The 12,170-nt window shown below is 39.0% G+C and overlaps 1 protein-coding gene across 3 annotated transcripts in view; it reads right to left on the reverse strand.

Moving 5' to 3' along the window:
* Positions 1 to 25: 25 nt before the first annotated feature.
* The window catches only part of Ntan1 (N-terminal amidohydrolase 1), a 28,009-nt gene continuing 15,864 nt past the window's right edge, over positions 26 to 12,170 (reverse strand). For 2 of the 3 annotated variants that reach the window (XM_064686987.1, XM_064686988.1), the window contains exons 2-6: positions 1,781 to 2,137; positions 1,532 to 1,714; positions 1,255 to 1,463; positions 1,009 to 1,170; positions 671 to 951 (exon numbers count right to left, since the gene is read on the reverse strand). In XM_064686987.1, coding sequence (XP_064543057.1) covers positions 826 to 951; positions 1,009 to 1,170; positions 1,255 to 1,463; positions 1,532 to 1,714; positions 1,781 to 2,033 — 933 coding nt within the window. In that variant the 5' untranslated portion in view covers positions 2,034 to 2,137 and the 3' untranslated portion in view covers positions 671 to 825. Of the gene's footprint in view, positions 362 to 670; positions 952 to 1,008; positions 1,171 to 1,254; positions 1,464 to 1,531; positions 1,715 to 1,780; positions 2,138 to 12,170 lie in introns of those variants that run through there. The other variant, XM_064686989.1, reaches the window with a different exon arrangement.

Consider the following 12,170-nt stretch of genomic DNA (forward strand, 5'->3'; position numbering starts at 1 on the left):
TTAAGTAATAAAACAAATGTAAGCATTATTTTGTGGTATGTATGTACGAATAGCCAAGCCATTTTTAATTTCATTAAGTTTGATTACAGTTTACAGTTTAAAAACTAAGATGATTGCATTTAAATATTTCGCTTACATATTGTGTATATATATTTAGCTAAGAATCTCTTTTAAATATTTCGTTTCAATTCTGTTAATAAGAATTACATACATATATATATTTACATATATGCATACACAATAATATATCGTTTTACTTTCAGATCCATTAATAAGGCGCATTCCAAACGGTGTTCTCTATGTATATATATATATATATATGTATATACGTTTGAATATATATCCGAACTCAATCTCGAACCTAATGTGTAATTAAAAAAGAATATGATATTTGATATACAATACAATACAAGACTCGATTGGATGCGAATTAAACAAAAGCAGCTTGCAATTGCCCTAATCGAGTTATAAATAAAGCATGTATTGCAATTGCAATCGCATCGAAATTAATTACAGCCAAAAACAATTAACTCAACAATTAAATTGCAAAAATGTAAGCAGAGAAGCAACGATTATAAGTAGAAGGTATAGATAAGTATATATATATATATATATGTATATATATATATATAAATATATATGCAGGTAGTTAAAGTACAAGAATCGGGAATCAAGAATCGGGTGGTATATTACGAAATGACGAAAATAACACATGCACCGATTGACATCTGATTGACAGTATGTGATGTACAGATGTATTAGGGAGTTCTCCGACAAGAAAACGGTTTTCACTACTTGCGTAACAACTAAGAACTAAATTAAGCTTTAATATCTAACCAAAACCCAGCAGCCCGTGGCATCATCGCGTCTATAATAACGGGGTCGATTATCCCTGAAAACGGTGACAGCGGGAAACTGGTTCTCCTGTATAAATCGAATGGTGGCACGCATCTGTAAAAGAAGGCAAATTAGCTAAATATGCCACAAGGTGTCTTGTGTTAAACGCACCTGGGGCGCAAAGTGCGGCGGCTCCACGTCGGGACTGGAGGACAAATGCTGCAGCAGAAACTCATCTGTTTGCGACAGCCACAAGTCGGCGCCGCGCAATGGATCATAATTGAAGGGTCCGATGCGCAGCATGCCCAGCGTTGAGTCATAAACGTCCAGCACCTGCAAACACACACACAATGAAAATAGAAAATAGATTAAGGCTAGCCAGGCCAGACTGGAGGCAGTTGCTCTCGGCGCACACACCGTCTGTGAGCCCATAAAGATGCGCGCGTCGCGCAGCTGTCGATCGGGTCCCCGGTCCGGGAAGGAGGCCGGAAAAATCTCGCCAGTCTTGATGTTGACGCCCACACCATAGATGATGGGGCAATTGATCTCGCCGCGCAGCATTGTGTTCAGCTCGCCCACGCAAGCCTGCGTCAAATCGATTTCGAGGTGATGCTTGTGGAATGATTCTGTAAGGGATTGCAGCTGATGAGTAAGATCTGGGGAACTGGCCAAAAGGGAAAAGCATGTGACTTACGCATAATGCTATAGAAGACATCCTCGCCATAGCCTTGCGAGTCCCGATAGCCACCAATCAGCTGCAATTCAATGCGTCCTTCCGGATAGCCCAGTGCCAGCTCCTGGACACGCGACACCATTGTGCAAACGGCTTCATCCACGCCGCTGCCATCGAAATGCGCCAATGCCACCGCGCCAGAGCCTGCCGCAACAACAAAAACTTGTGTTTAGTTTCAAAGAAGGCAAACGAAGCCAATTTACGACTCACCTGAATGCCTCACAACAACAATAATACAGGTGGTGGCATCGTCGGCCCCAATGATGTTGATGTTCTTGTCGTGTGGTGCGGCAGCGGCCAGCTCCCGCTGTCCGACATAGAGCAGGCCCACTGGGCCGACAGACTTGGCCTGTATGGAATGCAGCTGCTGTGCATAATCTCTGTAGACAGGATGCTGCAGGAACAGGCTGTTTGTGTCCATCGGGCAGTCATCCTGCAGCACACCATTCAGCACAAGCACCATCCTGGTCGTTCTCGTCTCGTCTAGTTAACGCCTCCACCAAGCAGAGATTCAATTTCAATTACGCCGAGTTGTTGCCCCTTAAGACGAGTAGCAACAGCAACCAGCTGAAAACGAGACCAGACGAGAGGAGTTTCCATTATTTGACTTGGACCACAATCTTTTCTTGCCAGACAACAAGAAGCATTAAAATCAATTTACGATGCAAGTCCGCCACGAAGATGGCAGCCCAAAGATTTGCATGCTTGATAATCATTTTCGAAGGCAACAAAAAAACATACAAGAAAAAATGTTATCTTCGTGCTAACGAAGTTTAAATACCCTTGCAAAAATCAGTTTCCTTAGATAGTTATCTAAACCTAACCGATTGTTCCTATGAAAGAAATGATGAGTTTTCGTTTAGATATCTCGAAAAACAAACAAGTTGTTTATTTTTGACAGATTTTTCCTATGGCAGGTTTATGATAGAGTGATATAGAGGATCGATCCAGATGCTGATCCATATTCAGAGGAATCTACTGCTATGCGTTACATACTGCCTGGCCAAATGATCATGCTCTCTGCAAAGAGTATACAATAAATGTGAAATATATGGGTATGCAAACCGAGGGCGTTCCCATTGCCCGTTTCGCCATTCGCTTAGAGCTGCCAACTCGTTCTTTTTTCAGTTACTGTTTCAGTTGCCACACCCGCTACCCGCTACCCCCTCCCCCGTAGCAACTGGTCGAGAGGCTCGTAAATTTGGAGGCCCTTTCGCAGAAGGCTAAATAAAAATGTCATACCTGTAGCTGCAGGCGAAATTATATATCGTACTCGTTTATTCAGTTTTAACACACAAATACTTTATGTTCGAAATTGGTTACCCAGTGGGGGGCCTCGCCCAGGCCCGTCCCGGCTCGCCCCCGGGCAACTGGCGCATTCGGTGGCTGTAAATCTAATAAAAACAATTTTTAAGGCCATTTTTGGGTCAACAATTAGTTGAGCCGTATATGGATGGCATGGTGCGCAGCACTGGGCGTCAATTGATGCCACACCAAAAGTCACAAATGTCACACGAAAGTTAATAACAATTAAGTGGCAACAGCAGCCACGAACACCAACAACACCACCAACACCACCAGCCACAAACAACAAATTAACGACACTGCGAACGAACAGTTGCCGATAATTTAATAAAAATCTCATTTACAACCACTTCACAAGAAGACGTCGCATCGAGTAAATAGCCCTTAGAAGCATTATATACAATAATAGATCCGAGAAGCTATAGAAAAATATAAAAGGATTTGCGGTATGACATGGTATGTATTTTTGTAGGCTGCAAATATCGACAGATATTAACGAATTTCATTTGTAAGGTATGTATTATAATGTATTATCTCCAATTAACAGAGAATTAAAAAAATTTGAGATTTGTATTCTGGTTAAGTAAAAGACTTTCATCTGTAGTTCGCTTTAGTTTCGATGAAGTTTTTGGACTAAAGAAAAGTTTCTTTAAGATCAATTGCAAACTATTGTACCCCTATTGTATTTTAGACATTATTCTATAATTCTATCATAGCATTACACAAAAAAGCGGAAAGTTAGACCATAAACCAACTTCTTTCTTAAGTAAGCAACAAAAAATAAAACAAGGTTTGTATTTTATATTAATGCATCATTCTAGATTGAATTTTGCAGATTTCTATGCTGGCAATGCCATGATCACAAAAATGATGAAGGTTTTCAAAATCCACAAGGTTTTAATGAATATTATCTGATTGCCATATAACTCTAAAAAACTATATCCAAGCTTAAATATAGACCTATGAATATTATCTGAGTGATAAGTTCAAGTTTTAATAAAATCTCAATTTGTTGTATAGAAGAGATGTCCAAATAGATTCATGGCTTAAGGTTCATGTCAAATTTAACATTCTTTTAAGCATGTTAAACATGTTCGTATTTAGCTGGCAACATTTACCGCAATGTTTTCCAACATTAAGTAAATAGCCTGCGAAAAACAACACTTTTAATTTATATTATCCGAGTGCCACATCACTCCACCCAACTATTTCCATGCTTAAATACAAGCTTTTGAATATTATCTGATTGAGACGAAGCTCTATAAAACTATATTCAAGTTAAAATAAAAAGTATATTTCAGTTTATTTTATAGAAAAGATGTTCAAACAGTTCCACGCTTTATGGTGCATGTCAAAGTTAACATTTATTTAAGCATGTTAACATTTACAAACATGTTATCAAATTCGTTTTGATAGCTGTATTTAGCTGGCAACATTTGCCAGCCGCTTTAACTACAGTTTAACATGCGATAATCAGCACTGGTTGCTGCACAAGCTGCACCTGAAGCACCCTGTGCCGAACAATTGCCAAGCGCATTGGCGATTCATGTCAAGTAGCTGGCAATTGACTTCAGTCGTCAACTCACAGGCGCGCATTGTGTGTAATTGAGTTACATATTTACCTACAGCCGCTGTCTAGTTTCAATTAAGCAAAAATAAAGATGAGTTAAAGTTCAAGTACAAGTACGTACACACACACACTCGCACACACATTCGCACACACACTCATGTGAGTGTGCAATAACAACAACAGCAAGTCGTAAACATTAAAAACAAGCAAAGGCGTCTGATTCATTTGAGTTGTATTTTAAGCAATTGTTAAAGCTAATTCCTGGCCAGGAAAAGCTGCCTGCAGAACGAACAAAAACTGGTTCAAGAGCCGCCAAAAAAAAATAGCTAGAAATTGGCCTACAATAACAACACTATTAAATGCAGCAAGAAAAACAATGCCAAAAAATAGTAAAAAGGAAAATAAATAAGAAAAAACTTCAAACAGAAAATTCAAGTGAGGCAACCGAAAGGCAGCGTCTGACTTTTTGGGGGCATGTTGCCGATGCTGTTGCACGTTCCAGCCTGGCTTGCCGTGGTGCCACGGTGCTTGTTGCATTATGCATTGTTGTTGCCGTTGCTGTTGTTGCTGTTGTTGTTGTTGCCTGGAAGCAATTTAGCCGCGATCATGCATGAATCTTGATTAGATATTCAACGAGAAATAATTTGAAAATGATGACAGTTCGCGATAGGCGCGCGCGTAGACAATCCAAGCCAAAAGGACCGGCTGGTCTGAGGGAGAACAACCTCAGCTGCCCGCCCCGCCCCAAGATATACATATGTATTTGCATCTAGCTAGAGCAACCTTTTGTAATACCCCAGATCCAGTAGTTGCAGTAGATTGCAACAAATGCCATATTCCCAGTTCCAAGTTCCGATCCCCATGACAATTGCCTGGCTGTGCAGCCTTTTTGGCTGATAAGCCATCAAAACTTAAAGCCAAAATCAGCAGAGCTGTTCGCCAAACAGTTGCCGCTGGGCGGGCGGTCTGGCAGTCAATTCGTGCCACAAGCTTTCAACTGGCGAGATTCCATTCATTTGATATGGCTATGTGGGCAAAGTCAACCAAATGAGAGATGAGCCAAATGGTGACTTGACATCACCGCAAAAGCCCCAGGCATTATGCAGAGAGAGCGAGTCACAGGAAAACCTCGGATCAAAAATAATACCTTAAGCTAAACGATAATGAACGATAATGGTTAAACATTGCATTTAAGCTTATTGTTTTTGGTTGGCTATGAACGTATTTTGAACCAGCGCTAAAAACAAGCATAAACCAAATCAATATTCACTGCATTGAGTTTTGGCTCCTGAACCATGTTTTGGTTTGCGTCAAACCTAAGTTTGGTTTTGCTTAAGGTTGGGTTCCTGATCATGAAAAACTAATAGAAAACCCGGACTTGAATTGGTTCGACGAAAAGCAGTTCTTAATTAGGCGGAGCTTTAATTATTTGCTCTAGAATTCTTGATTTTTTTTTTTGTTTAATTAATGCATATATTTTTTTATTTTGTTCTACCAATGCCTGCCTTTCATTCCTAAATATGGCGAATTTCCGAAAAGCCTAAATTAAACCAAGTTCAAGTCATGCAAGAACGTGGTTGCTACGTTCCCGATTCCACGCTTCAAAGAGATGTATCGATCCACAAATAACTACTAGAATCACCAAGCAGAAATTGCGATTCGGAGGCTGAAGAGGAGAGAGAGACGCCTTCCTCTAAAGCCTCCGCAAAGATCAAACACCCGATTTGATTGGGTTCTTGGTTGAGGATAAACTCTTCCAAGATACAAGTTACGTGAGGATTATTAAGAAACTATTATACTTATAATAAAAACTCTCACTTAACAATGGAATAGATAAGACACTTTATAAAAAAAACATTGTGATTGTTTGCTTTATGTAATAAATATAGGAAATTCTAAAAGAAAGTTAAATATATTTTGTATTGTTATTAAGAAAAAAACTGGAGCTACCTAAAGCTTAGATAGAGAATTTGATACGTTTACTAAGACATTATTAAAAAGCCGACAAGAAGGGATTAAATGGGGCATTTTTCGTGCTGAATTCAATATTCAGAAGGATACTCTAAGTGACTATACATAGACTGAGCTAACTTATAATATCAGACAGAAATGAATTTCAAAAATGTTTAAGATGTTATTCAGTAGATCAATTTGAACTACTTAAAGTTAATGTAGAGTATTTGCTACGTTTAATAACAAATTAATACAAATCCGACGAGAAGAGATTAAATGAAAACCTTTTTAAGAACCTGTGTTAAGAAATTCTACTACTCTACTACTACTTTGTTTTCTTACTTAGAACTCAGTCAACAATATTATACATTATTTTCATTATTCGCATTTTCATTCTGGGTTGAGTGTACTTCAATTATTTCCGTTCGGGTCTTCAATATAAATCTTAAAGTGAAAATCAGATGGAGCTCTTTACAAGTCTGACAGGCATGTGTCTGAGCCATATATTTGAATTTTTAGCTAATTGAATGGCACATATAAAGTAATACCCGCCGCTTCCTGTTCAATTAGATTATATTTTTAACTATAGGTTAGGCGTCTCTGAAATTACAACGTTTCCTCGGCCTGGCCAGCTCAATCACAGTTTTGCGACTCGAGCACGTCGCCTGTCAACGCTTCGGCTCTCTGTCTAAGCAAAATAAATCATCTGAAAGCTGGAACCACACAGCGTCCAACGACATAGACAATGGCCCACTTGAAGTTCTGAGAAGCGACCTGGCAGCGAGATACGAGTATCTAAGCCGAAATTCAACTGAAGTTGAATGCAGCAATGATCGATGGCAGGCTACAGGCAATGGGCAATGGGCAATGTGCAACGTGCTGCAGTTTCAGCTGCAGCAGCAGCAGCAGCAACAACAACAACAACAATAATAATAGCAACAACAACAACAACATGCAGTGATCATAACCATCAGAAACGTTTCAATTCATTACGCGTGCGACGAGTCTATTACGAGACTGAGACCCGGGACCTGGTCTGATTGACTGGTTTGGAGCAGTCGGTCCGGGCCGCTCGAGATTGGCCCGTTCGACTTTATAACAATCACAAATTATGGGTTTGCGAGCCGCGCAGCGCTGAGAAAATGATCTTGTAGATTTAACACTGATAGCAACAGTGGAGCCCAATCACAAGAGGCAAGCCTTTATGATACCCTGCACCCAGCTCCAGTATATGCAATCCATGCTTAGTTCTTCTCTTAACTCCAACTAACCATGCATATTTTCTTTTTTTCTTGAATAAAATTTGTGCCCTTTTGTAGATTGTTATTAGATTCTTAGGGCTTGAGGAGTCCATGCAAATATGTGCATGCAATAAAACTCAAGGCTCCATCTTTACAATTAGGGAAAAGTAAAGATATCCAAATGGTAAAACATTCCTAATTTGTCTACACATAACTAGAACCTACATACAAAATTTGGTGTCTTTAGCTGGAGTATATGTTTTCCGATATGCTCAAGAAACATAGGCCTAGCATCGATATTTATCGATTTCGAGAAAACTAAGAACTTTTTGAATAAAAAACACCAAGCTGTAAATACACGGCTGTTTAAGAACATGTAGCTTATCGTTTCTCACATACACTTGCACAAAATAAATGAAAATATACAAACTTAGGCAGAATATCGATAATTATCGATTTTGAGAAAAAAACCTGGAAGCATCGAGATTTTTCAGTCTCTGAGATTAACTTTTTTATAAGATAAGGAACATATGGTTTATCATTTTTACATACACCACAAGAACAGCTTATACAAACATCGAGCAAACATCGATATTTATCGATTTCGCGAAAACTAAGAACTTCTTGGGGGAAAGTACAACGGTATCTGGACTTGGCAGCTGATGCTGATAAAGAACATATAGTTTATCGTTTCTTCCATAAATTTGCACAACAACAATATACCCTACTTAATTTGTACACATTGGGTATAGGGGTATCATAAACTATGGCACTGCGCCGCCAAACTGTGGACCAATCGGAACAGGTTCCATTTAGTTAGCATCAGCATTCTTGGCCGCCACTTGGCCACATGATTGATTGCCCCTTTGACGACTCTGCCTGCTGTAACCTGCCACAACTGCCAACTGCCAACTGGCAACTGGCAACTGCAACTGGCCGCAGTCGAGGAGCTGGCCGAGTGGTTCATCTTTGCTTGTTGTTTGTGCTAAAGTAATTTACACCAGAGTCGGACATACAACGCGGCTGCCGTTGGCCAAGCGTCATGTTGTACACCTAACTGCCCCCCCTCTCTGCCTCTCTCCTATGGTTGTCTCTGCTCTGTCCATTGTCCATTGTCCAGGGTAACATGCGCGCTGCACATTTCAAATTCTTTATGGGCCCTTACACGACAATTGTCAACAAGCGCGAACAAATTTCATGTGCTCGCTCCGAGCGACCGGTTCTCTGCTTTTGGGTCTACCTCCGCCAGCTCCTACCCCAACCCACGACTGCGGCTGCTTCTTTTGCTGATCTTCAGCGGAAATTTCGCCATGCGGTGTCGGTGGGCGGTTGTTTGGTCGAAAATGAAGAAATTGAAGACAACAACAACAGCAGCAGCAACAACAACAACAAATGCCGCGCACATGTGATACACTGACGCGGGGAAATAGAGGGGGGCTAACAGATGGAAGAACGAGGGCTGCAACAGAAGAGGCTCTGATTATAAGGCTCGTCTGTTGTCTTCTATAAACCTAAATTTGATTATAAGTTTCTTTTAAGGTCAGAATTCCAAAGTAATAACAAGTTTTGAGTTAATTATTCTTTGAGGAAATATATTTATATTGTTCATCAATATAAACGTTAAAGAAAATATTGAATCTAGTGATGTTCTTGTTCGAGCTACCTTTTTATGGATTATATGAAAATCAAAGTGAATACATTTACAAGTTCCATTAGGCCAAGGCATATCAAGACAAAACTATTCTGCCTTTAGATAAAAAGAGAAGAACAAAGAGCACAGAGGAGCGCCTACGATATATATAGAGCCTGTAGAAGATTCTTTATTTAAGGAATTTTTATGTTTTTATAATTTTTTAAAGAGAGCGAGAGAGAAAATCCGATTTTAGGCTTATTGATAGAAGATGGAAAATCCTTAGCTGATCTTTCGAACTCCAGGAATAATAATCGATATAAAGGTACAATATGAGCCGCCCGTGCACTGATAAAAAGAGAAAGAGAGATAGAGAATAAAGGAAACAAGAGACAGAGAGCAACAGAGAGAGAGGGAGAGAGTTGAAACAGAGCCAAGTAAAGCCAGCTTCCGGGTTCGTGATTTTCGTTTTGTCCTCCGTCGTTGTCAGTTGTTGCCAGTTGCTGTTGTTGTCAGTTGCTGCTGTTGTCAGTTGCGGTTGTTGCTGTGGTTGTTGTGTTTGTTGTTGTTGTTATTGCGGTTGTTGCAGTTGTCGTTGTCATTGTTTTGTACACATTTCATGGCCATAATATTGTGAACTACTTGGGAATTTTTCGGTGTTTTTTTTTGGGAAATTGTGGAAAAACTTTAGCATTTTGAAATGCATTGCATAGGTTGCTCAATCGCGAAAGGAAACTTGAGGAAACTCCTTAAAAGACATTGCCTGCTTTTTTTTTTTTTGTTGGCCCAAACAACTGACAATTTAATTTGACCAGAGGACTGAATGCTGCCTTTTGGGCACTGTAGAAGGAGTATAAACGTGACTGCCAATTGACTTCCATTCAATTTCGCCAAGGCACGCAAATATCGTGAGTCTTTTGCTGGATTTCTTTGGTTTGGCTACCTTGCTGCCAAGACTTATTTGAACAAGAGGAAAAACGAAAGTTTCGATTTCGTGTTGCGGCTCTACAAAATTTGTTTTATTATAAAAAGTAACAAGAAATGGCAGTTGACATTTCTGAGCATGTTTCGCTGCCTTCCTGCTTCCCCCGACCAGGGGGGACACATTGTCATCTTTTGGCCCAAGTAGCTTCAATCCCATTCCGAACAATCAAAACTGGTTTAAAGACTGGCTTATTGAATAGCTCTAATTAGAATTGGACTTCGTGCCATTTGCGGTGCGGGGCAGGGCGGGGCATTACCTAATGCTCACCCGCGGCTCGATGAGTCCCATTCAAAGATCTTCAACAACGGACAACGCCCGATGATTGATGATGTGCGGAACGTGAAGTATTCATTATACTGTCATCACCCCGGCAACAATTGTGCGAAATGAATGCTTGAGCCGCGCATAAATAGTTAACTAGAACAGCTTTGATCTATATAATTATTATCTATGCAATTGGTGAAACTATTTGTAAGCAATAACTCCAAGGGTGCCGTAGATAAATGTGCTTTTGAGAAAATTAATAGATAGATAATATAGAACACTGTATGAACTTTCGTTCGTAAGTTGGTTTCTATGCATAACTCTTTAAATCTTTTAATATATTTTTCTTATATTAGGCTAATTCCTAATTCGACGATAGCGTTGATTTATACTCCAAACAAGCAAGCTATTCATGTTATTAATATTATTATAATTATTTTTATTATTTTCAACTTGATAGGATATGTTTAAACATGTTTATTTCATTGATGTGATTAATAACACAGAGAAAAGCGTTTTGAAAATAATAGCACATGTGATTTCAACTCAACTTAAAAACACCTATTATTCCGCGATAACAGACGACTGCCCTTATCTATCTCCGCTTTTATGTAAGTCGATGGATCGTTAACAGATATCTGTTAAGTAACAGGATAGTGTTAACTCCTGTCGTTTAGATTTATCATACACTTGCCTGGGTTTCGAGCCGGGATCTTTTTGCTTCAATTTCCAGAATGACAGCTCAATTTTTAAGGACTACATATTACGCAAAATAATACGATAAATAAAAAAAATTTGGGCAGTTGAATATATTGTCTATATACTTTTGCTTATGAGCTTTGTACAACTCATAATGGTTCTACAGTCTTGCCTGGATTTCGATAACGAAAACTCGTTTTTAAACTTTTATGAATCGTTGGTTAGGAAAAGGTTATCTTGTTTATCTGACTACTATACAAAAATTTGGGATCTTTAGTCATATATTAGATGCATATGTACATATTACATTCCAGGTATCCCACCAAACCACTCGAGAGGCGCCGTTCTTTGACTTAAGATCTACTAAGCTTACAGATGATCTTATTACAAGAATTTAAAGCACCATTTTAAGCAGTTGATTTGGAATTTAGCAAGCTTATTGCTAAATAAGGAAATTTGCTTTAAAAATTGCTAATTTTTCAAGTTGCAACACCAACGCACACATACACTAAGACTAACACACACACACAGATTAATACTAAGAAAAGCAAAGGTATTGCATACAGAAAGAAGAAAGAAGAGCAGCTGTCTTCGCCGAAGATTAAATACTCTTATGGACATATGGGCTATGGCTTTGGAGCGGACAATTGTGAAGCTCGTAATTTCTGAATTTAGTGAAGATATCTTGAAAAACCAAATATTTTTTAATTTTTTTTTTTAGGGTTATATATCATATGTATATTATATGGCTCATATAATCTGATGTTGATAGTATTTGACTCATATGTGAGGTGCATTGTATAACTCGTAAATGCCATGTTCGGTTAAGATATCTTGAAAAACAAAGAAGTTGCTAATACAAGATCTTAATTCCTTTGCTCAACTTTCCTATGGCAACTGTAAGGTATATTATATTCGTTCTGAACGGTTCTAACATATGTACTGCCTGCAAC

Source organism: Drosophila montana, unplaced genomic scaffold, assembly GCF_035044405.1.
Source record: "Drosophila montana isolate Dmon_TW-CO22-7 unplaced genomic scaffold, ASM3504440v1 contig_3200_1, whole genome shotgun sequence".
NCBI classification, from domain to species: Eukaryota; Metazoa; Arthropoda; class Insecta; order Diptera; family Drosophilidae; genus Drosophila; species Drosophila montana.